The following is a 25,448-nucleotide window of genomic DNA, read 5'->3' as shown; positions in this document are numbered from 1 at the left end:
ATTAATTTTCATTATATATTTATATAAATGATCTAGTTTAAATTTCGGGTTAGTGATCTTTATTTCTTTTTCTTATCCAGAACCTGTAGGGTTAAATTTCCCCTTAATATATACTTTTCATAATATTCTTACCTTATTATACACAAATTGTATAATAATTTTTTATTTTAAATTTGTAAACTACAATTATAATTACTAAGATATCGCAAAATGTCGAGTTTGTCAGTGTTACTCATTCCCTCGAGAATGTTAGTATTACATTTCAAATTTTATAATAACCACTCAATTCATATGTAGGAATCTGCAAAATCTAAAGCAGAGACGACATAACGCTCACCTGGGTTATTCACTCCTCAAAAGGAAAAGCGATGCCCTTACATCAAAGTTCCATAGACTCCTAAGAGCAACTGTTCAAGTATCTATTACACTTTACCTTAATAAAATATATTTTATTGTAATAAAGCTAATTTTTGGAATTTTAGGGTAAAGAGAGACTAGTTGAGGGCCTGAAGGATGCTACCTACTCACTTGCAAACGCAGTATGGTCTGCTGAAGACTTTAAAAGCCTAGTGATAGAGTCGGTGGGACGACCGTCAGTTACCCTTAAGCTAAGAGGAGAGAATATTGCAGGGGTTTTGCTTCCAGTCTTTTCACTTCATACGGATCCTACAGTTGACCGTGAGTATTATAGATATTACAATTCATATTATACAGTTTTATTAATATTCTTTATAGTGTTTGCAAACCTGAGTTTGAGTTCTGGAGGAAGTGCAATTCAGTCTGTTAAAACCACACACTTGGCTGCCTTGGATATTTTAGTAGAACTAGCATCACTTCAAGTTAGAATTTAACTAGTTTATAACTAATACAGTTTATAGCCATTATAAGATTAAATAAATGTATAGATATCATTTATCATATTGAACGAGGAAATCAGAATGACGAACAGGAGAATCAACGCACTGGATAATGTAAGTATAAATGTTCACAAAATGTTTTTATTCAGGTATTAATACCAAGCATTGACCGCAACTTGGAGTATATTAGAAGAGAACTGGATGAGATGGAAAGAGAAGAATTTTATAGGTATTTCTATACACACCGTCTCTAGATATTATATTTGTATTTATACAGTTTTTAAAAAATTAATCTGGAAATTATACAAGAATTATATAATAATTATTAGATTAAAGATGATAAAGAAGCATAAAGAAAGAGAAGAAAGCGAGAAGGAAACAGAGCCTCGCCAGTACCAGTCATTTTTCGACCCAGTAGATGACGATATCGTAGTCTAATTCATTTTAAAAGTTTTGCCACTATTTTAACTAATCTCGTTATTACATTCTTCTCATTAGGAATAAATTTAAACTGTGATTGTTTTGTCATGGTAAGGTGTCGGTGTGGAACTGTGTATGGTTAATTGAACCATTTAAATTTTTCATGATTTTTATTTTTTACTTTAAAAATACAAACCGTTTTTTCTAGCTTAGTTTTAATAGTTTTGTATAATTATTTTATGGATTTGTAAAATATTTTACCAATATTTGAAGATTCGTCTTAGAATATCTGTAAAATAGGCTAAAAATAACTTAATCTTAATTATCAGGGTTTGCTATGAACAGTTCTTCTGGATGTCTTTTTAAAATAAAGTGGACGAACTTCCTGGGCCATAAAGTGCCGTATCTTCTGCAGAACAATGACGGAGAGTGCCCACTAATCTGTTTCGTCAATGTGTTGCTGTTGAGGCGAAGGTTGGAACTGTCTAAAGACCTTAACGTTATTTCATTTAAGAGCCTTTGCTCCTACATTTCATCACTACTTCCACACGCTAGTCCCGAATGGGTAAATAGATATTTATTACATAATTTAATAGATACTGTTTAATAAATAATTTAGGTAGCATCAGTATTAGATACCCTAAGGGGTGGGCTTTTGTTTAACTGCAAGTTTGATTCTACCAGGGCGTTTATAGATTCCGATCCAGAGCAGTTATTTCTATCTTTCGACATTCCAATTAAGCACGGATGGATTCCAGACCCTATAGTTTACGGACCTATAACTAACTTGAATTATGACCAACTCCTAGAAATGCTCGCAGTTTTTCAAAGCGAGCAGGAATGTTCCAGTTTTGGGGAATCTAAACTTGAATCTAGTCTTGAAGATTCTAAACTTGATGATAAAACAGAGAAGAATCTAGAAGATGATGATAAAGTAGGGAATAATCTAGAAAATGAACATGAAGAAGATTCCAAGTTAGATGAAGAAACTAAATTAGAGCAAGATTTAAAAAATTTGAAACTCACAAATACAGATGAGGAAGGTAAAACGGAACCAGTTGTAGAGGAACAGTTGAATAATGTAAAATCTGAAGTAGATGAAGAAAAGGTAAATAATACGACAGAGGAGAAAAAAGAAGATAAGGGTGGGAATAAATCAGAGTTAGATGATTATGTAGCTAATTTAGCCATGGAATTCTTGGAAACATACGCTACCCAGATCACAGAGTATGGAATGAGAGTGTTAAAAGAGGAAATTCCAGAGGGTTCGCTGGTGGCGCTCTATCGCAACAACCATTTTCTAGTAGCAACATGTAATAAAGGACAATTATTCACACTGGTAACAGACTCGGCGTTCTATGAGCATCGATGCGTCTGGGAATCACTGGAGAACTGTGAGTATTTCGACGAAAATTTTCAACATTACGTCCAAACTTCAAGAGAAGTGAAACCCAAAAAGGTCAAATTCATTGATAAAGTTAAAAGAGTATTCAGAAGAAAACAAAGGAATTAAAATTAAAATTTTCCGGTGCAAGAACACCTCAACACTGATCCTAATAATTTTGTAAATAAACCTTCTATAATTATTTTAAATATTAAAGTAAATAATTTAAATTATATTTTATTCAAATTAATTGTAAAATTAATTTAAAAAATATAGTTGAGGAGATCAGATGGAAGTAGTGTATGGTGTAATGGGAAAGAATAAAATGATTCATTTTAAATATATAATTATGGATAACTAATGTCTCAGTTCAGAGATACATTTACACGTGGGAGTAAGAAGGACTCCGTCCTTTCCTACGACGATTTCGCATCGAGAATATTCACTAGCGGTTTCATACTGTGTTTTCTGATACCAATTACAATTTATCTACTTAAAAAGTGGCTTTCCTGGAAAAGACCGAAGCTTCCGGCGAAATTGCGCCTGTCTGATGTACATATAGAAAGCAAGAAGCATCCTTGCGTCAAATGTGAGTGCTCATTCTGTAAAACCAGAAGAGCAGAAGAATCCAAAAAATCCCTCAAATTCACAGACCATTTTACATTTTCCCGATTATTTCAATTAATAATTCTAGCCACATTTTGGTGGATCGTGATTTATTTGATTTCCGGTAACAATAATATCAAATATATAAATAATTACCTAATGATAATTATATTTTATATTTAAAATTTATTTGAAAGAGTTAAAATTTTTTTAGGAATTAATCCAGATGATAATATTAAAAGATTTGACCCGTTTGAGCTGCTGGGTCTGTCAACGGACGCGTCCAAGAAGGACATACAAAAGGCATACCGCCATCTCTCACTCAAATATCACCCAGATCGAAACCCCAATGACCCCGAAATGTCAGCACATTTTGTGTTGATCACTAAGGCATATAGGACACTAACAAACGAGGTAAAATTTAAATATCTAACAATTTGTAAATAAAATGTGTTAAATACATATAGGTGTCCCGAATGAACTATGCAAAGTATGGGAATCCAGATGGGCCGGGGATGATGAAGATTGGAATAGGGCTTCCAAGGTAACTGAAACTAGTAGTGTCTTAATGAAATTATAGGTTCCTGGTGGACGAGAATAACCAGATTGTCATATTATCCTTATTTTTCCTTCTGTTACTAATAGTTGCACCGTCACTATTTTTATGGTATTATCGCACCCAAAAAAATATAACAGGTATTGTAGCATAAATATGGGTTAGAAAGTTATATAAATGGAGTGATTTGGTTTTTAATTAAATTTAGCGTCTGGGATCCAGTTGGAGACGTTGCAGCTTATATACTATTCGCTGAATGAAAACACTAGACACAAGAGTCTGCCGGAAGTTTACTCGTGCTCGTCAGAGTTGTCTAGTATCCCATACCATTCCAGCGAGGAAACGGAGCTCCGTAAATATTTCCACGTTCTGAGTGATTATAAGCGAAAGAACATCTCGTCAGAAACGTTTAGAAACTTTTTGCTACTCATGTGCCACCTTAACAGGGTTGAAGATTTGTCACCCAAGCTAAAAAGGTCATTAAACGAAGTGCTAAAATATAGCATGTTGATCACTCACTGCATGATCGACGTGGCACTCTCCAAGAGCTGGCTCATAACATTTAGGTCAGTGATAGACTTTAGAAGAGGAATTCTGCAAGGACTGTTGACGAGATCGGAATCCTTTTACCAGATCCCACACTTCACAGAATACGAAATCAACCACGTGGGAAGAGGTAAAACGAGTTCGAAGAACATTGAGCAGTATGTGAAAACAGATTTTAAAACCAAAAAGGGTCTGAATAACTTGACAGAATCACAGAAACAAGACGTCGAAGAGTTTTGCAAATACTTCCCAAGCGTAACACTGGAAGTCAAAGTGTACGTTGAAGACGAGGATGAAATTTATGAAGGGGATCTGGTGACTGTTGAAGTGAAGCTGAGAAGAAACAATTTGAAGGATAAGGAGTTGATTGGACCAATACACGCACCGTTTTTCCCATACGTAAAGTACGAACAGTACTACATCCTGTTAACCTTCCCATTGAACCTGAACAAGGATAAAGATAGCACTAACCACGTGCATACAAACGAGTCTAAAGTAAATGGAGTTGTTACTTTAGACACTGTAGATGAGGTCAAGAGTAACGATTGGGAAAATAACTTGCTCTTGAACTTCTCCATGACATCAAGCCGTGAGGCGGAAATTGTAGAAAAAATGCAGATTTTAGCTGAGAAGGTAGGACAAAACACCGTTTGTGTCACCGCGATCAACGACTCGTACTTTGGAGCCGAATTTTCAGTTCTCAAGAAGTTCTACGTTAACCCGCTCAACATGCAGAAGAGGTACGAAGCATTTAAAATCCACCCCGAAGATATGAAACTCGATGAAGATGTTAACCCAATCACCAAGATGATTGGAGAGCTACTCACAGCTGAATCTTCCGATGAAGAAGAAGTTGAATATATAGAATAATTCACATTTTAATATAATTGTAGCACATAAATGTTTGTATACATTGTTTGTATTAGTTATACAGTGTTAGTGTTGTATAAAAAGTTTGAATCAGCGATGTAGTTGCCCATGCACATCGGGAATCAAATTTAAAATTTTAATATTATGAAGTCTGTGGATGAAAAGGATGTAAAGTCGTCGATCAGGAACAAAATAATAGAAAAAATACAAAAAAACGCAGAGGAAAGAAGAGAAAATGCCGTTGATAACAGTGTGGAGTTGAGTAAGTCGGAGTATAGTGACGTGAATGAAGTTTTAAAGGCCAACAAAATATTAGAGTCGAAGTATAACGAAACCTTTGAGTCTTTAACGAAGGTTAGGGAAATAGTGCTGCAGTTATCGGATCAAATTCTTGATAAGGAATTCAGAATAACACAGCTGGAGAAGAAGCTCCACGAGTCTGAAAAGAAGATAAAGAATCATCGAGAGGATTTGAGGGCCTATGACGATAAGTTTAAGGAACTGTGGGCAAGAGCTAAAGAGGAGAAGGAAGTTCTCGAGAACCAAATTAAGCGGCTGTGTGAGATTATAAAGGGAAAAGACTCTGAGATCTTGTTACTCTCCACTGAGAACTCGAGGCTTACAACGGAGGTGAGGGATTACAAGAAAAAGAATAAGGAATTGTTGGGTCAGTTGGACTTGACGTGCGATAGCTTAAGCCTTATTATAAAGGAGACTAGTGAGAGGGAGAAGATGCTGAACAGTTTAGAGGAGGAGTTGAAGAGGAAGCAGGTTGAGAGGCAGGGCCTTTATCTAAACGAGATAAACAGGAACAAGAAGCTCTATATAAACATAAAGGTGAAGGAGAACATGATGTCTCAGATTATCAAGGAAAAGAATAACCAGATAAACGCCCTATCAAGTGAGATTAAGGTTTTGAGGGAAAAGCTGGACAGGATTTCCAACACTTTCAGTGAACTTTCAGGTTCAAATCCCAAACAAAATAAAACGCTGGCGATCACGAATGACAAGATTCAGTGCACGGTTTCATCGCCTTGTAATATGAAGATGGTCAATGGAACCGCTAAGATTATCATATAAACTTATATATCCAGAGTATAGATAGTTATGTATTATTCATATATCCACTGGTATAGTTAGTTATGTATTATTAGTTGTTTAAGAATATTAATTATAATCAGTTAAATGATGGTGGGTTTGAATCATGTACACATCTCCACTCGTTAAGGTATTGTTTTAAGTTTTTAGGCTTGTATCGTTTAGGTCTGTAGTGTATCCCTTGCCAAATATACCTTCCTCCAAATCCACGTCGTTTCTTTGTAACTCCACCTAGTGGCCTCTTACTAACTGGGATTTCATTCAGGAGCCTTGGGCCTAGTATATTTTCAAGTTCGGCTCTTGTTTCTAAAGAAGAGAGGTCATAAGGATCCAGCAGGAAAAGCAGTGACTCCAAAACCTCCTTTGTTTCACAAGAATGGAACTCGTCCAGTGTTATCATATCACGTTGGAGCAGATCAACGTTCAACTTATACGAATCCAGGGCAAATTTGACGGATTTCTCCATATTTTTTTCAATGAAATACTTTACTGAAATCAGCTCCAGGATCTTAACTTTTAGCAAATAAACCTTTTTTAACCCACGTGTAATAGCACTTAATCTCTTAAAACCACTTAATAGTGAATAATATTTGTCAACCAATAGCTCCATTTCAGGTGGTATCTGTGTAATCAATTTGCCTGTAATGATATAGGACGATTTAGAATCTTCTACTTGGTTGAGAAAACTGTCAAGAGTAGATAGATCTGACTTTAAAGTCTCCAGGGAATATTCATTATTGTTATGTGATAGTATTGAGCCCTGTGAAAATAATCTGAACAGGTTAGGATTCACCTCGAGTTCTCTCACAAAGTTGTTTTTTATAAAGGAAATGTTAACACGGATATCCTTTGGGTTCCCGTGTGATATCAGGTCCTTCAGGTTCGTTACTAATTCACTTTCAGTTGGGTTTTCTTCGTTTTTTAACCTATTACTGAGTGCGAGAAACGACTCTAAGCCTGAGCCTTTAACTATCTGGCCTACCTTAGAGCCATTCCGAATACCCAAAATCGATGGAACTGTTGTAACTTCAAACTTATCGATTAGTTTACAGGGTATGCTGGAGATATCCTCGGAATAACATTCAATGCCCTGCTTCTCTAGGGAATCCACTATTTTATTATCCTTTGAGAATATTTCAGAGAAATCTGAGTTCAAAAGGTTAGACTTGGAGTACAAGTATAGAAACAGTGGACGATTTGAGTTCAAGCATGAAAAGTCAGGGAGTTTTAGCCAGTTGGTTAAAATTTTAGATAATAATAACATTTTCAAAATAAATATAATAAAAATATTTACAAATGTGTAGGGAAATATTAAATAAAACTGGCGAAATTTAAGAGAGAAAATGAATTAATATTAAAAATTTGAATAAGAGGGTGGAAGGACAAGATTCTGGAGAAAATTTTTGAAAAATATTAAAAACTAAGGATAATAATACATTTAAAAGATTATAAATAAAATGTGTTTAAAAATAAGGAGCGATAATAGTTGGAATGGTGATCTGATTTATGGCCTATGGGGAAATGGAATTTTAGATCAAGAACATTTGATATGTAGGTGATATTTTGTCAAATGCAGACTACTTATATATATGTGATTCTATATTTTGAATTTTCTTAGTGTGTCATCAAACATTTTAAAACATTTTTCAATGGCAGTTAAATTTTAATTTGTATCATAATGATAGACGATTTTTATAGTTCATTTTGTATGTTTTGTATCGGTTTCTTATCTTTGTCGATAAGCTTTTTCATTTCAACGTTCACTCTCCTCCAGCATTTACTCCATTACACTTCACATAGGCTTCAAAGGTACATTGTAAGGATCTTAGTCTTTCTACCCATATATGGCGGTTAGTTTTACCTTATTTTGCCTTTAGTTTTGTTTTATTTTTCTGCTAGTTTAGATCTAAGATTTATTTATTGCCCTAAGATAATTATTTTTAGTGATAACGTTCATACTGCTCTTAATTCCGAAGCTGTTTGACCTGTTGTCGATGCTGAGGAACATTTGGGAAGGGTTTCTGATTCACTCATTTTTATTTTTAATGTTGGAGTACTGCGGAGGAGAAACCGCATGCGGAGAAGCCATTTCAAAAAACCCGTCGGTGATAAGGCACCTGTGGCCACTCAGCCTTATACACTTTTTCTCACTAAACGAGGATATTCCGCTCAACGTCGGATTCGTAAAGCGTTGTAAAATGTGCACAATACAGTACGTCATATCCCGTCTAGTATTTTCGCTATTGCTGATAGGAGTTCATATCAGCGGGAATAAGTGGTCGGGGACACTTTCCTTCTTTTCATCTTTAATTTTAAGCATTAGCCTCTATGTTGCACTTTACTCACTAGCTCTCTTCTACTTTGCAATTAGCAGACACCCAGCGCTCGCAAAGGCCAACTCACTCACAAAGTTCTTTTCCCTAAAGCTCTGCTTTGCCTTTTCATTCTACCAAGGTTTAATTTTGGACCTCTTCATGCGAGTGTCGTTTGACCGCTCAGTGAGGATAAAATCCTTTGTGGTTTTGGTTGAAACTATTATTTTTGCGCTGGTTCAACACAACGCATACCGAGTCACTGAGTTCTACCAGCCTCCGAACCAGATTGATACCACTGGTATGACTAAGCTAGAGAGTCTTACTCGATACCTCCAATTCTGCCTGGATGACCTCAGGACCATGAAGACTTCCGAAGGCATGGGAACAATCCTTTCAAGCGCCGGAAAGGCCCTTGACATGTCAGACTTCTTCACCGACACATATTACAACATCAGTGATAAGTACAAGGAACACTCGATTTTCGTGTCACACAACGTCATTGACTCTGACATTGTGCTCGACACAAACTCCCAAGAGGTCAAGGACGTCGAGATGAACACCGTCGATAACTTTGCCGACTTTCAGAAGGTCAAGGACGAAATCGACAACGACGAGCGCTGCAATGAAATATCGAAGCTTGAGTTTATCTAATGTTTTCAAAATATATGTATATATATATGATAAATATGAAATTAGATTTCCTAGGCGTTAGAGCGATTTTAGATGTTTGTTTTCCAGTTTCAGCTCCTCAAGCACCTTCTTGTAGTTCTTGATGTTCTTGTTCAGCACGTCCTCCATGGGCCCGAGCAGGTTAATGAAATTCTCCCTCTCCAACTCAACAAACAAACATTTCCCCTAAATCGTTCATAAATATTTAAAATACCTTTGCCTTAACCGTTGAGGCTCTAGGCTTCTTTAGTATGAATCCAATCTCTCCAAAGTAGTCGCCTAAACCATTAAATAAGTCATTTTAAAGTTTCAAGGTTGTAACTAATAGTTTGGGCAAATAATACCTGGGTTGTATGACTTGACAAGCTTGTTCTCGACGAAAGACTCAGCCTGTCCTTCCAGGACCATGAAGAGACTTGAGCCCGGCTCGCCTTGTTTGATTACGGTTTCATCCTCAAATGTCCTCTCCACTAGTGCGTCAGCTAGTCTGCATCGGTCATATGGGTTTACTTTCTTGAAGAGGTCGAGTTTTGAGAGAATTGAGTCATACTTCTCCCTCTTCTTGATGACCGCCATTCTAACCACGTGGTTGAAGGTGGTCCTGTCCAGGGTCCACAGGTGCATTTCAGTCTTTGCGACAACAGTTGCGGCCCTAGGAGAATTATACCTAAAAATGAGTTAGTCAAATTCAAAATTCTAGTGTTTTCCAGACTTACATCAAGGCCAACTCCCCAAAGTAGTCTCCGGCAGTTAGATTACACAGAAATTCTTCCTGGCCTGTGGCCTAAAATATATATTCCAAGATTAAGGAACTAACGTTTTTGCGAGTCACTTCAACTGTTCCTGATTCAATCAGGTACAGTTTATCTCCGTCATCTCCTTGCTTAATCAGGACATCTCCGGGGCTAAAATCTAATATAAATCAGCTGACTAACTTTGCTGTTTTGAAGTCAAAAGCCTTGACCAGGAGATCCAAACCAGACGAATTAACACCCTAAGATTTTACATAAAATCTCTTTTTAAAATGTTAAGTAATATGAAAATTATGTAAGGACATACAGAAAATAGGAAACAGCGCTTAATCATTTCCATGATCTTGGCCTGTTCTTGAGGAGTTTTCTCATAGTTCTGAAAATACGGTGAATATATCATTTATGACTTACGGGGATCACGACCTTTGACTTGCTATGGTTATCCCCGAATACTTCGGCGGAAACGGAGAGTCTGGGACGGGCCCGAGCTAGTTTCATGGCCTGAATGAAAAATTAGGGAAAATTATGGAAAAATCAGTTGTGAATAAACTGGGGATTAATAAAATTACCTCGTCAAATTCAAAGTTTTCAGAAGAAGCCATTTTAAACAAAGTAAAAAAAATGTGTATAAACAAAAAAACGTTAAATTAAAAATAGCATGATGTTTTTAAAATAAATTTACAGTTAAAATATTTAAAATTGACATTAAAGCTAGTTTATACTAAATGATAGTTAAAAATATTATTCCAAAATTAGCAGATAGTCTGGGTGGGTGTAATGATACCCACAAAATGTTAATTATGAATTTTCAGATTAATTTTTAAAATACTAATAATCAAAGATTTAAAATTCCGATATTATATATTTTAGTTATATTTAATAACTAATCAAGGAACATCTATCAATTTATAATTACATTAATTAAGTATAACAATCCAAACAGATTTATTAATTTTCATTTTATAGTTAGTTATTCTTCACAAAGTCTATACCCTCGTGTTTTTTAAACTTGTTTTAAATTTAAAACAATTTTTTATTACATAAATGTGTTTGATTTGCATTAGTTTTGAGATGAGCCATAATTGATCTTCTTTGGGATTCCAGCATTGTTTTTTAGCTTAAAAATTAACTCATGTTATGTTATTTTGATGTGTAAGTGATTTTTGTAGTTTATACTAGAATTAGTTGATTTTTGCTCAAGCGAGAGATATTCTCTTGCCCCCATCCATTTTATGTTTTTATCAAAATTATATGCACAATTACCTCAAATTTTATTTAAATTAATTGTAAATTTTATTTTTAAACCAGTATATTCTTTTTGTATATTATAACCTTTATTTTAAACTTTAAAGTTATATTTTATTTCAAATATAAATTATAAAAATGTACTCACCTTTTCATAAACTCTTAATGAAGAGCCAAGGGTCCTTTATTAACAGACCCCTGGTTTCATATTACTTTATCCTTTCATATTATTACTCTTTACTTGCCAGCACTATCGGTTTCTTTAGTACACTGGTAAAATCATTTAACTCCATTTATTTGTTTATTTAATAGATAATACTTACACATCTTATATTGTATTTTCTGGATTATATTGTATTTTATGGTTTATATTGTGTTTTAGTTTTACAGTCGTTCAGTGTATCACACTGGAAAAGTCGGAGGTAAGCAGTTTTCTTATGAGATTTTTTAGAAAGAGTCCCAACCCTGAATGCAGTACGAGAAGTAGAAGAACTTTTAAAGCACCATGGATTTCTAAACGATGGAACACCAGAGGAAGCATATAACGCCCAGAATTACCTGGATACATTCTCGTTTGATTTTAAAAATGTAATGAAAAATAAAGAGGAAAAGCTCAAAACATCCACAATTTCAAGTGATGGAGACACGACGTATGAATACACAATTTAGTTATAAATGATATAATGAAATAGGTTTGTTACGGATGACTGTCCGATTGGTGACGATGATGATGATTTTTCTTTATCGGATTTGGACGAATTCGTCTCTTTAATGCAAAATTGTAAAATGGAAGAGTAACCCATCAATGTAGTTCATTTTTCAGTACACACTAATTATACATGAAATTAATTTCGGAATTATCATTAAATATGAAAGTTTAATGGATTTCTGGAAGAAAATTACAAATGTTATGGAGGCGTTCACTAATTTGAACAAAAATATTCTTAAATTTTAGTTCTAAGAACATGAAACAGCATAGAATATACATAAGAAGTATAGTATAGTAGTACTATATTAAGCAATAAGAGGAGCATCTGATAAATCTACAGTTTGACAAATTTTACAGTTTTGTGGATTGTGGTCCTTCTGAAGACCCAAACCGCACCTGCTAACGAGAAAACTGGCAAGCTCATCAGTCTTTTTCATGTCAAAAGGAGTAAAAGTCTGCATCACAACAGTGGGATCAGTGAATTCATTTGAATCTTGAGTTGACGCGTATGCGTCCAAACTTTTATTGGACCCATTATTCTTATTCAATTCATCTGTAACAATATTAGATGGGAATGTTTTAAATAATTAAATATAGTATTAACTATATAAACTAAGTGTGGGATAAGGAGAAAAATACATTCGTTAAAAGGTTCCTCGTTTGTGTTTAAGCCGTACATTCCAGAGTTTTGACTATTCAAGGATAAGGAGGAATTTTTCTGAGAGAAAGTTGAAGTGTTCTGGTTAGTTAGAGTAGTAATACTATTTTGGAAAGGAAGCAGACCAGGATCAAGGCCTGAGTCCTGACTAACATTTGAATTCTTAGTACTCATCCTTGATTCTAAAGGCTTCATCTCAGCCTCATCTTCTTCAAGCTCATTTTCTTCAACAGAACCTAAATCATCCTCTTGTATGTTGTCGAGTTCATTAAAGTCGTAACTCTTTTGTTCTAAAACAGATTCGTCCCCTTCCACACCTTCGTTCTGGTTTTGTGGTGGATCATTTTCAGAAACACTTTTATCAGATAGTTTGGTACATTTACTTCCCATTATAAGTCCTAATTGTAGTTCAGAATTGAAGGAAAAAATAGGCAATTATAGAACCAAAATGTGTGAGGGTAAAAATTACCAAAAATATTATAAAATAGTGGTTAAGTTTTAAAAAATGATAAATTTTAAAAATGGAATCTGGAACTAATGTTTAAATAGGTGTAAAAGGGTATCAATACTGAGTAGTTTGTTGTAGAGAAGAGTTAGAAGGCGGGAGAAGGAGAAATAGTCTGGATTCTAGACTAGTAAAATAATTAATTGTGCAAATGGGTATAAATCTTAAGATAAAGAAGGAATTAATGCATTAAACTATCAATCTCGCCATTGGTGCGCATAAGTGCGCATTAATATAACACTTGCTCTTAAACGAGCAACACCGTATCAGTAAGTCTGGTCGAATTTAACCTTAATTTGGTAATGATTTAAATAATTATTCTGGAATATTTAAGTTGTGATGTGTAAATGTTTTTACACTACTAAGTGATGTTGGAATCCTAACATCATACCATATATGCCAAAGCCGAACAAGTACATAACTGATTATATAGAATAATATATAGAAATGATAGTGATTAAGGAGAGAAATTAGTAATAGAAGTTGTAATAAGAAATAGTTAGGTAGAGAATTATCATCATCTAACCTACAAATGTCTCGTTTCAAATCGCAGCCTAACGATACACGTCTCGGCTGGTTAATTAATTTAAAATTACTATACAAATATATATTTATTGATTTATATATTTTTAGTGTATAAATTCTCTTAAATTGTTAAAAAGTTGATTTTGTAAATTACCGGTACATAGGCGTACAGAATCAGAGAAAAAACTCATTTTCCACCATTTATCTTGGTTAATTCTGTTATATCCCCATCCAACTATTATTATAATATTTATATCAAATCCTGTAACATAATCTAACTAAAAGGAAAGTTAAGCCAATTAATGTAACATAGTAATAAAAGACAGTATTATAGAAGTGTATATCAGTGAATTATAAAAAATCTAAGTAATAAGTGAGAGTATTTTTGTAAATCATATTTTTTTGTTGATAATTTTTAAATAATAAATTGTAATATTTAATATTTTGGTTCTAATTTGTAAATTCTGACCCCAATTGTTGTGATTTAAAATCACTTATAAATTAAAAATAGGAAATTTTAATCATTTTTCAAAAAGATAAACTAAATTTTAAGATAAAATAATCAAAATAATGGGAAATAAAGGTGGTAATAAAGTGGTGTAAAAGTATAATCCTTGAAAACAACTCGTTAAAATAAAAATTTTGTTAATGTGTTAGGTAATTCTTTAACCTAGATTGTTGTGTGTGCATAAAGTATAAAATAAAGTGTAAAATAGTGTCAATTTGTAGTAGAAGACTACATTTGTAAGGGCTTGATAATTATCCCCACGAATTTTAGGTGGTGATAACATTCGTGATCAGAATCACTCGATACGAATTCCAAAGTGACGTTATAGCTTGAATATTAGTGCAAAGACACACTAATATTCCCCAAAACTACATTTTTGCTTGGTCAAAGTACTACAGCTTTATCTAGACAAAGTTCTAGTAAAACACAAGATTGAATCAAACTAGTTTTTGGTTTAATCTTTCTTTACACCTTTTTCTATTTATATATATTTCGTTTAATTTTTTCTATTTTTCACATTAGTTGACCTATTTGTCATCTAGTTGATTTAAACAATATTTGAAGAATTTACTATAGTTAACGCTTCCAGTCGGATTCATACTATAGTGTTTTATTTTCTTTAAATTTAAACAACATTTTAACACATTTGATAAATTTATTTGTCGAAATGGATATGAATTACTCAAACACAAACGAAATGGGTAATGTGTACGCATTGCCTGTTCCCAACACAGCCGATTTTGGAGCTAAGAACATGGTTGCTGCCCCTCAGATGCTTGATTACTCCAACATGGCTCAGTTTCAAAACTATTCACAACCCCAATTTTACTACAATCAGAACAATTGTGTCGATGGTGACATGAACGCGACCTACAACTCCTTTAACAACTACTCGTACTATAACGCTAACAATGGCTACGAGTACATGTCTCAGCAAGTGACAGATTACCCCAACTGTTACGGCGTTAATGGATACGAAATGTCTGAAACATCTTTGGCAAACCCAGTTTCAAACATGAGCGAGTCTGTCTTGGCAGCTAACGAATCATCAAAAACCCCAGCTTATACATACAATGACTTAACTCTACTTCCATTCTCCTCAGGCAGTCAATTTAACAACCAATTTGGCTCGACTGAAATAGATACCTCAAATATCACCGACGAATTTTGTGGTCTTCATTATAACACTCCCGACCAAGCCTCAGAGTACAACTTCGGGGAAGAGTGTAAAAATGAGTGGAACGCCGAGTGCAAGAATTTGTCAATGGTGAAGTTGGACCATATGTCAGACAATTTGAAATCGCTTGATTTTGACTTTAAGAAGACAAATGAAGATGACTCGGAAAGCCTTGCAAATGCCAGCACCTGCGAAAACACGCCAATCATGAGACCATCACGACCATCACCTCCTCAGTCACCAATGACTACACAACTTGTTCCACAAACACCAGTTAATCATTTACCAGTCCCTTCAATGGCTGATGTTCAGGACTTATCTGAGACCCAATTTTATCCCCCTCAATATTTCAACTATGCCCCCTACCAAGCTAACTTCGCTGCTCAATACGACATGAGTCAGTTTAACAATACAATGAACGGTTATAACACTATGCCAGCCTATGACATGAGTGCTTATAACACCATGAATGGTTATGATATGTCAGCTGCCCAGGGTATGGTTGGATATTCTAATGGCATGGGGTACAACAATGGTCCCGTGATGGATGGCTTGAACGAATCGATAATCGAAATAGCTAATGAGATTGCAAATAACGTACAATACCTCCCTGACAAGGACAGTAACGGAAAGTATTCTTTGGATAAGAATCATCCAATCCACTGTGTATGGCGTGATGTTAATAGAGGCCACTGCAGCTGGCGCTGTAGGTGGTGGGAGAACGGCAAGCGCCTTAGCAAGAACTTTAACGTGAAACGCTTCGGAGAGTTTGAAGCCATGAGAATGGCCATCACAATGAAGATCAGAAACAGCACTCCAGTAGAGCGTATTCAGCTGTTAAAGGAACAGAGAGAGGCGGTCAGAAACCAACTCAATCTCTATGGCTCTTTCCCCAACTCAACTAACTATGCAACCTCTAACTTCAATTTTGAATCGAACTTCAACGACTCCAACATTAACAAGGTAATGAATGATAACAAGAAGCTTCAGAAGGAGAACTGGGAAAGGCTTTCGTGGACTTATTTAAAGACTAACAAGTGCGACGACTCGAACCACATCACTATCATTTGCAGACTGTGTTCGAAGACCACCAGGTGTTCCAGGACCAGGAACCTTCAGCAGGCTCACATCATGCACCTCATTAGGATGCACAAGAACCCATGGAAACAGTACATTGACCCCAATGGTCTCACCAAGATGTGCAAACTTGCTTTGGACAATCTTTATGAGCGTTACCAGTTTACCCCAAACCACCAGTGGGTTCTAAGACCAGGTATTAATAGACCAGAGCCTACTTTCCTCTAAATGCAAATGTATCTAATATGTTCCACAATCCACAAATATACATATATGTATGTATGTATAATTATAGTTTATAATATAATATATGTCATATTACTACTTGTACCTAATGTACTATACATGAATAGTATCCATTGATATATACCAATGTATGTACAAATATAATGTAGATTAGGAGTGTTTAGCTTTTTTAGCCTCTCTTTTAATTTGGTTGTAGTTAACCTTATCAAACTGGTCGTTTTTACTGATTTCGCTCTGTAGCTTTGAAATATAATCAGACTTGTCACCGGATTCATCCTCAGCTTCGTCGTCAGAGAAGATCACGTGGTTTTGCTCAGCTTCCTTAAGTGTAACCACACCTCTAATCTTAGCTATTCCTCTTCTGTTTAGCCTCAGCTTATTCCTTGAACTCGTGAGCTGTTTTTTCACTTCACGTTCAGGGTCTTTAGCAGACTTAGTGTACAAGTCAATATCATCATTAACACAAGACTTACTCAAATACAAAACATCATCAACTTGTTCATCGGACTCTTTTTTCTGATCCAGTTCCTCTGTATCAATAACATTTTTAAGCTTTTTCTGCTTAATTTTATCCTTTAATTTACTCAATTTACTCTTCTTTACACTCGGTACCTCGGTATCGTTAGAGTTACCATTGGTAAGTTGTATGTTTGGTGAATATGGCAAACCCATAGAAATTGAAAGTTGGTTAATTTCTTCAATGATTTGATTATTATTTGGGCGTAATAAGCTTCTAGTCGTAACATATCTTAGATGTGCCACCAGTGCTCTTTGTGCCATTTCCTTAATCCAACTCTCTTTTGCCAATATTGCCTGCAACTTTCTAGTCACATAACCTTCTCTCTTCTCTATCAGTGGAACCATTAATTTACTTACATCGTGCACTACAGTGTTCCCCTTAACATTGTTATTGGCACTGTGAGTTTTGAGCAGCTTAATGAAGTCAGACTCATGATCAGATACTAGCATAATTGTTCTCCCATAATTCCTAAACCCTTCAACTGACAAACGTCCCGATCTTCCAACTCTGTGGGTGTAAGTGTTTAAGGAATCTGGCAGGTCAAACTGAACTACGATATCCACAGCTGGGAAATCAATGCCTCTAGCTGCAATGTCAGTTGTGAATATGCATCCGTGGTTTTGTTTTGCTGCAAACCTAGTGAACTGCGTTAGACGCTTATTTTGGCTCTGTTTCCCATGAAGTTCAGTCATTGGAACAGCTGGAATAAGGCGTTTAAAAACCTCGTAGGAAAACCTCACAAGCTTGCAGGTGGATAGAAACACTATGATTCTCTTGTTTTGGTTATTCGACAGGATGTAAAAAAGCGCTGAAAGCTTAAGCTTTGGGCTCATCAAAACCAGCTCCTGCCTTAAATTTGACTCTGATATTCCATCCGAATCTGAGCCCAAGCACACAAGTTCATAGCTCACGTTCTTTAGCAATATATCGCAGAGTTCCTTTAATGATGACTTTATTGTGGCACTAAAAAACAGAAACTGGAGGTCGTTTGGTAAAAAATCAACTATGCTTATTATATCATCTCGAAATCCAACATCAATTAATCTATCCGCCTCGTCCATTACTACAAATTGTTAAATTTGTGATTTATGGCTAAATGTAAATAACTAAATTGAACGTACTTAAAATTTTAATGTTATGTGTCTCTGGTAATGATTGACTACTTAGAAGTGCCAGTATCCTTCCGGGTGTTCCAGTCAGAATATGAAGTCTGTTAGCATTTTTCTTATCGTATTTATCTCTAACTCCTCCTATACAACATCCTGAATTAAGTTTTAGAGGGTTTGCTAGGTCCTTCATCTGTAAAGCTATTTGGCTTGCCAATTCTCTCGTTGGTGCCAAACAGATACAACCCAAAAGGTTTGCATCTATTGGTAGGTTTCCGCTGTATCCCTCATCAAATAAATGTTTCACTGCCTATATTATGTTATATTTTTGTTAAATAATGTTAATATAGATTAAACATACTGGTAATAAGAAGCAAAGTGTTTTTCCTGATCCCGTTGGGGACTGTATAACGAGATTTTTTCCTGAAAGTGCTAAAGGAAGCACTTTACTCTGTACTTTGGTTAGGTATACATATCCTTTAGCCTTTAAAACCTTTTTAGTCTTATCATTGATATCCAAATCATCAAATTTGTAAGAAGTTAGTTCAACTTCTGCAGAATCTGTATTATCAGATTCCATTATGGTAAATTATCATATTATAATGCTTTTATGTGAATTTAATGGAGTAAATTTTTGTGAAAAATATTGAATATGTTTAAAAATATAAATATAGTACAAGTAATATTTAAAAATGCGATATAAAAAATTGAAAATAAGGATGAATTCCGGTAGGGGAAACTCTTGGATGAAAAATGAAATCAACTATTAAAATAATAATTAATTGGATATTCTCAAAGTAAATGAATTGAAAAGTTAAATCTGGAAACGAGGAAAAATTAAGATGATAAAACAGTTTAGGTTATAATATTTAGTGAGTTGGAGAATAGTTAGTAAAAATGAAGATATTTTATTTATTTATTATGTTTTAGTAGTTTTAGCGGATTTTGGAGAGTGGAGTTTTTAAACTAAAGAATCCTGAGAATAATGTTTTTGGCATCCTCCAAAACTAAAAAGCCCAACTTATAGGATTTAAAATATTAATTTGTTAATTAATTGACTAAACATTAATGAAATTTTAAAATTTATAGAATAGTGTGAGAGATTCTGGGATTTGAAACCATCATACTTTTACACATATGAGGTTAGTGTTTAATGTGTATCATTATTTCTTATTTATAATTTTTAATCTAGATTTATGGAATTTTGATATTTTTCTTGTTTTTTAAATCGCAATAAATTTTAATTTAACTCCCTATTCATGGAGAACAGTTATGGATCTGTTTCCTCAAAAAAACACGAATTTGAAGAGCAAACTGATCTGAAAGATGAAAATAACGGTATTTTTTATTTGTTTACTAATTAATGGTTTGTTTAGATGAAGATGGCGCTCCTGTGGATTCGTTTCCCCTCGGGAAACTCCAAGAAGTTGAAGCCGAACTGGCTCAGATTGTATCAACAGGAATTCAGGTAATTTCCATATATTCTACCATAAATTTAGTTTCCTCCCTAACTATATGTTTTAGGACACCAGCTTTATGTGTAAATCTGAGTACTGTGTAATGATAAGAGAATATACCGACAAGTTGTTTCCAGAACCACAAACTGACGATTTTGGGGTTGATGTGCGTCTGAAGAATGTTGTAAGAGCCTTGGGAGAGGGATCAGTCCTGCCTCTAAGTGAACTTGTGAACGCACTCAAAATGTCACTTGGGAGTTTCTTTGACCTTGGACCAGATGATAAGCTTTACAAGCTTGTTCCAGTGTTTCTGTCACGCAAGAATCTAGGAGAACCGTACGTAAACCTGAGTGGGATTGTACGTTCAGAGTGTAAGAGGAGAGATTGCATGTGGATTTGGGAGTCACCAACACTTGAAGTCTTCCCCCACGCACTGCTTGATCAAGTTCGGTCGTCGAGAGAGGCACGGAACTTAATCTCAAGACGTTACAAAGCCCTTTCAAAACTCAAGAATTGTATCATTACAGAAGACCTAAAGGGACAGCAAATGGCACTAGAAACACTTAATTCATTGGATCGAAAGATGTTACTGGATAAGGAACGTAAAGAAAGGATTGATTTTAAACGGAAATCACTAGACAAACGAGTAATTTACCAAATTTACTAGATATTTACATAAGAATACCAGCCAATCAATATTTATTTAAAGAAAATAATTTTTGTTTAAATTTTTCGTAGAAAAATGAGAAAATGAAGGCCCAAAAGACAAATTCAAACATGCTGTTGAGTTGGCTGAAGGTCCAGAAAAGTGAAGAAACTTCTGAATCTCGAAAGGATACTTATTCACCCATGCTCCCTCCAAAGGAACCAACACGTAATATTTGTATTGAATGCTCTGACAAACAGAGAACTGACCTCGAAAATATACTGGAACCACTGTCTGACTTTTCAGAACCCGACGACCATCTGTTCACCAAACTTCACAGCTTCAACGAAATCAATAACGCAGTTAAACCAGGAGTGAAGGAGGAAAATGCCGAGATTTTCAAAATATCGAATCTTCACCGAGATGTTTGGACAAGGTTCCACACGTATTTGGAGATGAACCGCCAGTTTTATGTGGAAACGAATGAGAACCTTATTTGGGTGGACGACCCGCTGAATAACGTGGAGCAGGCTAACCATAACTCGACCTGTTTGAAGCCCAGTCGTCATTGTCGAGTGTTTACAATGTATGACAATGCCTGGAAACGACCTCCGATGCGCTACCTTGTAGGCAGAAGTAGTTCACTGGTTACTCGGTTTAATCAGATTACACCAGACCCTAACGTCGACTACTGCGTTGACTCTGACGAAGACTGGTTTGAACGATACGACGCCGACGACGTTGAGTTGACTGAGGAGGAAGAAGAAGAGGAAGAGGAGGAGGATCAGGAGTGGATTGTACAGGACAGCCCTAAGCCCCGCGAGTTTAGCACTGGAGTTTTCGACACTGACCTTAGCAAGTGCGTTAAGGTTTTCTGCATGTACAAGAACTGGCACTGGATAATTGACGGGAAGCCCGTCTGTGATCAGTTTAGCAGCAAGGAAACGGCTCTTGAAAATGGGATCATAATCACTCACTCCGAATATGGCTTCGGTTTTGAGGGTTATACTAGTAACCCGATTGTTGATTTGATGCGGAATTTACGTGGGACTAAGATTACAATGTCACGCAGCGACGTCGAGGATCTGCTCAGACTATGTCATGGGAAGCATACTAGGAAGGAGGACCTGATTGCGATTTTCAAGGAGTCTAAGCCCTTTGCTTCCATGAGTGAGATTAAGAACAAGTTCAAAAAGTACATGACTCGTCTGAAAATCGACGACAAGCCTCATCGTTGGATGGTTACTCCAGAGGCTGCCAAGCTTTTTAACATTCGCAAGGAGCTCGACCAGATTCTCACACACCAGCTCAACACTGAAATTCTCTCTGAACCTTTTTTTTAATTTTTGTTAACTATATAAATTTATGTGATATATATAAAAATTGATGTGTGATTTATACATATAAATTGACATAAAAATTTTCTATATACATATATAAATTGTTATGTAAACTAGAATAAAATTAAATATATTAAGAATATACGTGAATATACTACATTGAACTATGAAAAGGTATAAAATAGTTTAAATACGAGGAAGATGATAGCGCTGAGGAGCCCAGTGGAGAAAATCGTGACGATCCAGGTGATAAAAATCTTCCTGTAGAGACCGAAGTTGACGTGCCTGGTAGTGATCCTGGAGAAAATACTCCTAAAGAAACCGAGCAGACCCTTCTCCCTGGGTGCATAGAAATTAATTACGCTCGGTGTTGTGCCTACGCCTGATACACTTCGACAAGGATTACCATTTTCTCCTGAAGTGTGGTGAGTGTCGGCATTGGCGGAATCTAGGTTCCTTTGTCCAGATATTTCTCGAGTATCATTGTTCGTGGTTTCGTTTTTGGGATCTAAGTCACTGCTCTTTTCGTCAGTGTAGATGAATGAGTACTGTTTGTTATATGAGGGCAGGTGTTGGACCATGCCAACACCGAGGATGGAGGAGACTGCTACGTGGGTTGAGCTGATTGGAACTCCGAGGTAGGACAGGATGAGAACAATTGTTCCAGAGGAGCAATCGATAGTGTAACCTCTGGAGGGTGTGACGCGAGTGATATTGAGTCCGACAGTTTTAATAACCTTGTAGCCGAAAAAGGTGAGGCCAATTCCCATCAGAAATCCGCCAATCATAAGAATGTACCAGGGCGTGGCCTTAACTTCCTCATTTATGCCGTCCATATATAAAAAGTAAATTGTGGCAAAAGCCGATACTGCATTTGCTGTGTCATTTGAGGATTGTGAAATGATTGCGATTGAGGCTCCAACGATTTGAATTGCTGAAAAGGCTGTCTGGGCCATATGGTTCTGGGTCTTCTTGATTTCAGTTGGGACTACAACCTTCTTGTACCTCGACAGGTTCTTGCGCCTATCTGATAAACCAGATGTGTTTGATCTCGACTTATTTACACAATTAACAGAGGAGCTATGTCGACCTGTATTTGACTTAATGCTATCTATTGATGTTTGTTCGTGATAATCCAGGTGTATATTGGTATTGGTGAAACTTCTGCTCTTGTTAAATGAGGTCACAAATGCGCTTTTAATCCCTGTTAAGAACCTGTGTATACTCGAGTCTGTTCTTGTCATTGAATCATCCATGGAGTAATCCTCTTGGCTTGAATCTGTTGAATTACCCCCTTCAGATTTATCTTGTTTATTTTTTGGGGTTTTCTCATCTTCACTTTCCTGACCCTCTTTAAAATTTTTTGACACTGAAGTCGAGGGTGAATTTTTGTTTGTATAATTCTTGCTCTCCTTATTTTCAGGAGCTGAACAAGATTCTTCCGGGTTCTCAATATCATGTGAACGGTCTTTCTTACTAGCTTCCTGTTCGAGATCTGATTGAGTATCTTTCCCCGAGTTAGTATTAAATCTATGTTTTTTGAGCCTAAATTTTCGGCTATTTTTTTTATTTGACCTTGTTATGCTGGGATCTATATTGTATAATGACTCTATATAGGACCAGTTGTCCTTTAATCTGAAATGTAAAACTGTGTAGGAAACTATTGAAGAAAGCGCTGTAAACACTGACAGCACTATTAAAACTGACAAAAACTTGTTCCATTTTGATCTGTGGAACCATGCGCGGTAGGACTCTGCGAATGACCCTATACTTGACCTCAGGACTGAGTTTTCGTATGAGATGAATATTGAGAGCGGTACTGAAAAAATGATGTTGAAAACCCAGTGAAAGTTCAGCATGACATTGAACGATTCTCTGCGTTTTAGAATCAACTCCTGGATTATTATGTAGAAGGTCGCGCTCGCAATCACCGATATAATCGGAACTATGAACCATGAAATGACAATGTACAGCAGTTCAATCCACCGCACTCCTGACAAACGGCCACAGGCCACTCCAAACCCGGCAAGAGCTCCCAAAAGGCTATGTGTGGTTGAGACTGGTATTCCAATAAATGAGGAAGCAGCTAGGAAAATAAACGAGCCTAGGGAGGAGGACAACATTCCAAGCGCCAAATCCCTCGGTGCGTCTGCAAATGCTGAAATTTTTAAAATTCTTGCTCTGATTGAGTCTGAAACTGTTCCGCCGAGGAAAATCGAGCCTAGAATCTCAAATATGAACGCTATAGCAATTGCCGAGCGAAGGTTCAAAGTTCCGCTTCCTATAGAGGTTGAAAATGCGTTTGCTACGTCATTCGAGCCTATAGATACGGCTAGAAGACAGCATGAGATTCCAGTGGCTATCAATATCCACAAAAGTTCGGGATGTGATGATGCCATAAAAGTTGGAGCCTACTTTAACATTTTACACGAGTAAGTTTCATGAAACCGGAAATAAAAGTACAAATAAATGTTCTACTCATATTTAGCTTTTATTCTAAAGAATGTCTACAGGTTATATTCTGTTTCCTCTCCGAAAGGGAATTTACAACGTGTCGTCCCCCATACTATAGCAGCCTCTTTGAATTCCTGAACATGCCTGCAGGTGCCTCAAATGACACTTTATTTCTTCCGTAACGCAAGCACGCGACTCTTAGAGACTTTAAACCCCTCTGGCCCATGAATAGTAAGAATACATGTCTGTGCGTCGACAAACTTAACCAGTTACATAATACAATCCACACAGAACTCGTCGATTGCAAAGATAAGGTCTGGAATTTTAAAATTGCAAGTTTAACTAAGGAAAGAGATTCCTTATTACTCAGGTATGACCCATTTTAACCAATTTTATTGACCTTTTCTTCACTTTTCTCAAGTACACCATGTGTAAACTTTTTTTCTAATTTTTCGTTCAATTTTTTCTACACTGCCCTTAAAATGTTAATTGATTTATCTTTAGTTTACTTTTATGTTAATGTTAAATATTCCTTTGTATTTACCCTAAATCCCTACATAGTAATTTATGAAATTTTAGAAACGAGGATTTGAGGTCAAAATTGACCGATTTGCAGTCTAAAATAGCTTCGGACCCTTTTATGGCCCGAAGATACCAAGAACTTTGTAATATTAAACCCTCAGAAAATTTGGAAAATACTGATATTTCTCAAGTGTACAAACAGCTCTACACATATCAAGTATGAATTTAATTAATAATAAAATAATTTTTAGGATTTAAATAACGAGCTAAAGGACCGTCTGTCTCTGGAGCAGATGAATTCCATGTCCTGGAAGCACAAGTTTTACGATTTAGAGAACAAAATTTCATCCCAAATTTCGGAACTATTGCAACTTACCCAATCTGGAAATTGTGTTGAAAGCACAGATTACGCCAAATTTAAAACTGAACATTATTCTAAAGTAGCTAAAGAAGCTTTAGAATTACTAAAGCAAGCTAAAAATAGGATTGAAGGAGATCGTTACAGTAATTTTTTACACAGTTATATAATTTAATTATATACGATGTTAATTAAACATTTGTTGTAGGAATAGAATCTTATATGGATAGAGTTTCTGACTTGGAAGATCAGTTATCCCAGTATCGTTTAAGGTTTAATCAATCACAAATGATTTAAACAAATTTTTGTAAATTAACTGTAA

The 25,448-nt window shown here is 35.7% G+C and overlaps 14 protein-coding genes across 14 annotated transcripts, besides 24 other annotated features; 9 read left to right on the top strand and 5 right to left on the bottom strand.

The window, feature by feature from the left end:
- Positions 1–210: 210 nt before the first annotated feature.
- TA13470 (vacuolar ATP synthase subunit d, putative) lies at positions 211–1,295 on the top strand (the record flags this gene model as incomplete). The annotated part of the gene is made up of 7 exons (XM_947134.1): positions 211–248; positions 298–415; positions 483–678; positions 736–839; positions 906–971; positions 1,007–1,086; positions 1,187–1,295. The coding sequence occupies 7 exons, from the start codon at positions 211–213 to the stop codon at positions 1,293–1,295; spliced, it is 711 nt and encodes a 236-aa protein (XP_952227.1).
- A 319-nt stretch (positions 1,296–1,614) lies between these two features.
- On the top strand, positions 1,615–2,790 carry TA13475 (uncharacterized protein; the record flags this gene model as incomplete). The annotated part of the gene is made up of 2 exons (XM_947133.1): positions 1,615–1,842; positions 1,897–2,790. The coding sequence occupies 2 exons, from the start codon at positions 1,615–1,617 to the stop codon at positions 2,788–2,790; spliced, it is 1,122 nt and encodes a 373-aa protein (XP_952226.1).
- Positions 2,791–3,021: 231 nt separating this feature from the next.
- Positions 3,022–3,153: a sequence feature (Signal anchor predicted for TA13480 by SignalP 2.0 HMM (Signal peptide probability 0.000, signal anchor probability 0.891) with cleavage site probability 0.000 between residues 44 and 45).
- On the top strand, positions 3,022–5,239 carry TA13480 (DNAJ-like sec63 homologue, putative; the record flags this gene model as incomplete). Its single annotated transcript, XM_947132.1, has 5 exons — positions 3,022–3,391; positions 3,482–3,681; positions 3,735–3,811; positions 3,848–3,963; positions 4,032–5,239. 5 exons carry the CDS (start codon positions 3,022–3,024, stop codon positions 5,237–5,239), a joined length of 1,971 nt encoding a protein of 656 aa, XP_952225.1.
- Positions 3,088–3,156: a sequence feature (3 probable transmembrane helices predicted for TA13480 by TMHMM2.0 at aa 23-45, 103-125 and 225-247).
- Positions 3,328–3,391: a sequence feature (3 probable transmembrane helices predicted for TA13480 by TMHMM2.0 at aa 23-45, 103-125 and 225-247).
- Positions 3,482–3,486: a sequence feature (3 probable transmembrane helices predicted for TA13480 by TMHMM2.0 at aa 23-45, 103-125 and 225-247).
- Positions 3,873–3,941: a sequence feature (3 probable transmembrane helices predicted for TA13480 by TMHMM2.0 at aa 23-45, 103-125 and 225-247).
- A 144-nt stretch (positions 5,240–5,383) lies between the features above and the next one.
- TA13485 (uncharacterized protein) lies at positions 5,384–6,319 on the top strand (the record flags this gene model as incomplete). The annotated part of the gene is made up of 1 exon (XM_947131.1): positions 5,384–6,319. One exon carries the CDS (start codon positions 5,384–5,386, stop codon positions 6,317–6,319), a length of 936 nt encoding a protein of 311 aa, XP_952224.1.
- A 97-nt stretch (positions 6,320–6,416) lies between these two features.
- On the bottom strand, positions 6,417–7,601 carry TA13490 (uncharacterized protein; the record flags this gene model as incomplete). The annotated part of the gene is made up of 1 exon (XM_947130.1): positions 6,417–7,601. One exon carries the CDS (start codon positions 7,599–7,601, stop codon positions 6,417–6,419), a length of 1,185 nt encoding a protein of 394 aa, XP_952223.1.
- A 414-nt stretch (positions 7,602–8,015) lies between these two features.
- Positions 8,016–8,081: a sequence feature (Signal anchor predicted for TA13495 by SignalP 2.0 HMM (Signal peptide probability 0.010, signal anchor probability 0.977) with cleavage site probability 0.003 between residues 22 and 23).
- Positions 8,016–9,303, top strand: TA13495 (uncharacterized protein; the record flags this gene model as incomplete). Its single annotated transcript, XM_947129.1, has 2 exons — positions 8,016–8,187; positions 8,282–9,303. 2 exons carry the CDS (start codon positions 8,016–8,018, stop codon positions 9,301–9,303), a joined length of 1,194 nt encoding a protein of 397 aa, XP_952222.1.
- Positions 8,052–8,120: a sequence feature (5 probable transmembrane helices predicted for TA13495 by TMHMM2.0 at aa 13-35, 45-67, 148-165, 175-197 and 214-231).
- Positions 8,148–8,187: a sequence feature (5 probable transmembrane helices predicted for TA13495 by TMHMM2.0 at aa 13-35, 45-67, 148-165, 175-197 and 214-231).
- Positions 8,282–8,310: a sequence feature (5 probable transmembrane helices predicted for TA13495 by TMHMM2.0 at aa 13-35, 45-67, 148-165, 175-197 and 214-231).
- Positions 8,551–8,604: a sequence feature (5 probable transmembrane helices predicted for TA13495 by TMHMM2.0 at aa 13-35, 45-67, 148-165, 175-197 and 214-231).
- Positions 8,632–8,700: a sequence feature (5 probable transmembrane helices predicted for TA13495 by TMHMM2.0 at aa 13-35, 45-67, 148-165, 175-197 and 214-231).
- Positions 8,749–8,802: a sequence feature (5 probable transmembrane helices predicted for TA13495 by TMHMM2.0 at aa 13-35, 45-67, 148-165, 175-197 and 214-231).
- A 57-nt stretch (positions 9,304–9,360) lies between the features above and the next one.
- TA13500 (cAMP-dependent protein kinase regulatory subunit, putative) lies at positions 9,361–10,675 on the bottom strand (the record flags this gene model as incomplete). Its single annotated transcript, XM_947128.1, has 9 exons — positions 9,361–9,507; positions 9,536–9,600; positions 9,666–9,988; positions 10,038–10,105; positions 10,139–10,226; positions 10,257–10,315; positions 10,381–10,449; positions 10,485–10,574; positions 10,643–10,675. 9 exons carry the CDS (start codon positions 10,673–10,675, stop codon positions 9,361–9,363), a joined length of 942 nt encoding a protein of 313 aa, XP_952221.1.
- Positions 10,676–11,456: 781 nt separating this feature from the next.
- Positions 11,457–11,564: a sequence feature (Signal anchor predicted for TA13505 by SignalP 2.0 HMM (Signal peptide probability 0.003, signal anchor probability 0.890) with cleavage site probability 0.001 between residues 36 and 37).
- Positions 11,457–12,116, top strand: TA13505 (uncharacterized protein; the record flags this gene model as incomplete). The annotated part of the gene is made up of 4 exons (XM_947127.1): positions 11,457–11,591; positions 11,701–11,740; positions 11,770–11,968; positions 12,011–12,116. 4 exons carry the CDS (start codon positions 11,457–11,459, stop codon positions 12,114–12,116), a joined length of 480 nt encoding a protein of 159 aa, XP_952220.1.
- Positions 11,517–11,585: a sequence feature (1 probable transmembrane helix predicted for TA13505 by TMHMM2.0 at aa 21-43).
- Positions 12,117–12,332: 216 nt separating the features above from the next.
- TA13510 (uncharacterized protein) lies at positions 12,333–13,075 on the bottom strand (the record flags this gene model as incomplete). The annotated part of the gene is made up of 2 exons (XM_947126.1): positions 12,333–12,580; positions 12,667–13,075. The coding sequence occupies 2 exons, from the start codon at positions 13,073–13,075 to the stop codon at positions 12,333–12,335; spliced, it is 657 nt and encodes a 218-aa protein (XP_952219.1).
- Positions 13,076–14,890: 1,815 nt separating this feature from the next.
- Positions 14,891–16,705, top strand: TA13515 (uncharacterized protein; the record flags this gene model as incomplete). Its single annotated transcript, XM_947125.1, has 1 exon — positions 14,891–16,705. The coding sequence occupies one exon, from the start codon at positions 14,891–14,893 to the stop codon at positions 16,703–16,705; it is 1,815 nt and encodes a 604-aa protein (XP_952218.1).
- Positions 16,706–16,873: 168 nt separating this feature from the next.
- Positions 16,874–18,929, bottom strand: TA13520 (ATP-dependent RNA helicase, putative; the record flags this gene model as incomplete). Its single annotated transcript, XM_947124.1, has 3 exons — positions 16,874–18,306; positions 18,365–18,659; positions 18,711–18,929. The coding sequence occupies 3 exons, from the start codon at positions 18,927–18,929 to the stop codon at positions 16,874–16,876; spliced, it is 1,947 nt and encodes a 648-aa protein (XP_952217.1).
- Positions 18,930–19,608: 679 nt separating this feature from the next.
- TA13525 (uncharacterized protein) lies at positions 19,609–21,795 on the top strand (the record flags this gene model as incomplete). Its single annotated transcript, XM_947123.1, has 4 exons — positions 19,609–19,687; positions 19,726–19,817; positions 19,874–20,452; positions 20,545–21,795. The coding sequence occupies 4 exons, from the start codon at positions 19,609–19,611 to the stop codon at positions 21,793–21,795; spliced, it is 2,001 nt and encodes a 666-aa protein (XP_952216.1).
- A 161-nt stretch (positions 21,796–21,956) lies between these two features.
- On the bottom strand, positions 21,957–24,191 carry TA13530 (phosphate transporter, putative; the record flags this gene model as incomplete). The annotated part of the gene is made up of 1 exon (XM_947122.1): positions 21,957–24,191. One exon carries the CDS (start codon positions 24,189–24,191, stop codon positions 21,957–21,959), a length of 2,235 nt encoding a protein of 744 aa, XP_952215.1.
- Positions 21,981–22,049: a sequence feature (9 probable transmembrane helices predicted for TA13530 by TMHMM2.0 at aa 7-26, 46-68, 89-111, 145-167, 180-202, 230-252, 485-502, 531-553 and 715-737).
- Positions 22,533–22,601: a sequence feature (9 probable transmembrane helices predicted for TA13530 by TMHMM2.0 at aa 7-26, 46-68, 89-111, 145-167, 180-202, 230-252, 485-502, 531-553 and 715-737).
- Positions 22,686–22,739: a sequence feature (9 probable transmembrane helices predicted for TA13530 by TMHMM2.0 at aa 7-26, 46-68, 89-111, 145-167, 180-202, 230-252, 485-502, 531-553 and 715-737).
- Positions 23,436–23,504: a sequence feature (9 probable transmembrane helices predicted for TA13530 by TMHMM2.0 at aa 7-26, 46-68, 89-111, 145-167, 180-202, 230-252, 485-502, 531-553 and 715-737).
- Positions 23,586–23,654: a sequence feature (9 probable transmembrane helices predicted for TA13530 by TMHMM2.0 at aa 7-26, 46-68, 89-111, 145-167, 180-202, 230-252, 485-502, 531-553 and 715-737).
- Positions 23,691–23,759: a sequence feature (9 probable transmembrane helices predicted for TA13530 by TMHMM2.0 at aa 7-26, 46-68, 89-111, 145-167, 180-202, 230-252, 485-502, 531-553 and 715-737).
- Positions 23,859–23,927: a sequence feature (9 probable transmembrane helices predicted for TA13530 by TMHMM2.0 at aa 7-26, 46-68, 89-111, 145-167, 180-202, 230-252, 485-502, 531-553 and 715-737).
- Positions 23,988–24,056: a sequence feature (9 probable transmembrane helices predicted for TA13530 by TMHMM2.0 at aa 7-26, 46-68, 89-111, 145-167, 180-202, 230-252, 485-502, 531-553 and 715-737).
- Positions 24,114–24,173: a sequence feature (9 probable transmembrane helices predicted for TA13530 by TMHMM2.0 at aa 7-26, 46-68, 89-111, 145-167, 180-202, 230-252, 485-502, 531-553 and 715-737).
- Positions 24,123–24,191: a sequence feature (Signal peptide predicted for TA13530 by SignalP 2.0 HMM (Signal peptide probability 0.634, signal anchor probability 0.363) with cleavage site probability 0.220 between residues 23 and 24).
- Positions 24,192–24,470: 279 nt separating this feature from the next.
- TA13535 (uncharacterized protein) lies at positions 24,471–25,301 on the top strand (the record flags this gene model as incomplete). The annotated part of the gene is made up of 3 exons (XM_947121.1): positions 24,471–24,616; positions 24,826–24,985; positions 25,020–25,301. The coding sequence occupies 3 exons, from the start codon at positions 24,471–24,473 to the stop codon at positions 25,299–25,301; spliced, it is 588 nt and encodes a 195-aa protein (XP_952214.1).
- Between the last annotated feature and the right edge of the window lie 147 nt (positions 25,302–25,448).

This window comes from Theileria annulata, chromosome 2, assembly GCF_000003225.4.
Source record: "Theileria annulata chromosome 2, complete sequence, *** SEQUENCING IN PROGRESS ***".
NCBI classification, from domain to species: Eukaryota; Apicomplexa; class Aconoidasida; order Piroplasmida; family Theileriidae; genus Theileria; species Theileria annulata.
Note: the sequence above shows the minus strand (reverse complement) of the source record. Positions and strands in the feature narration are given on the sequence as shown.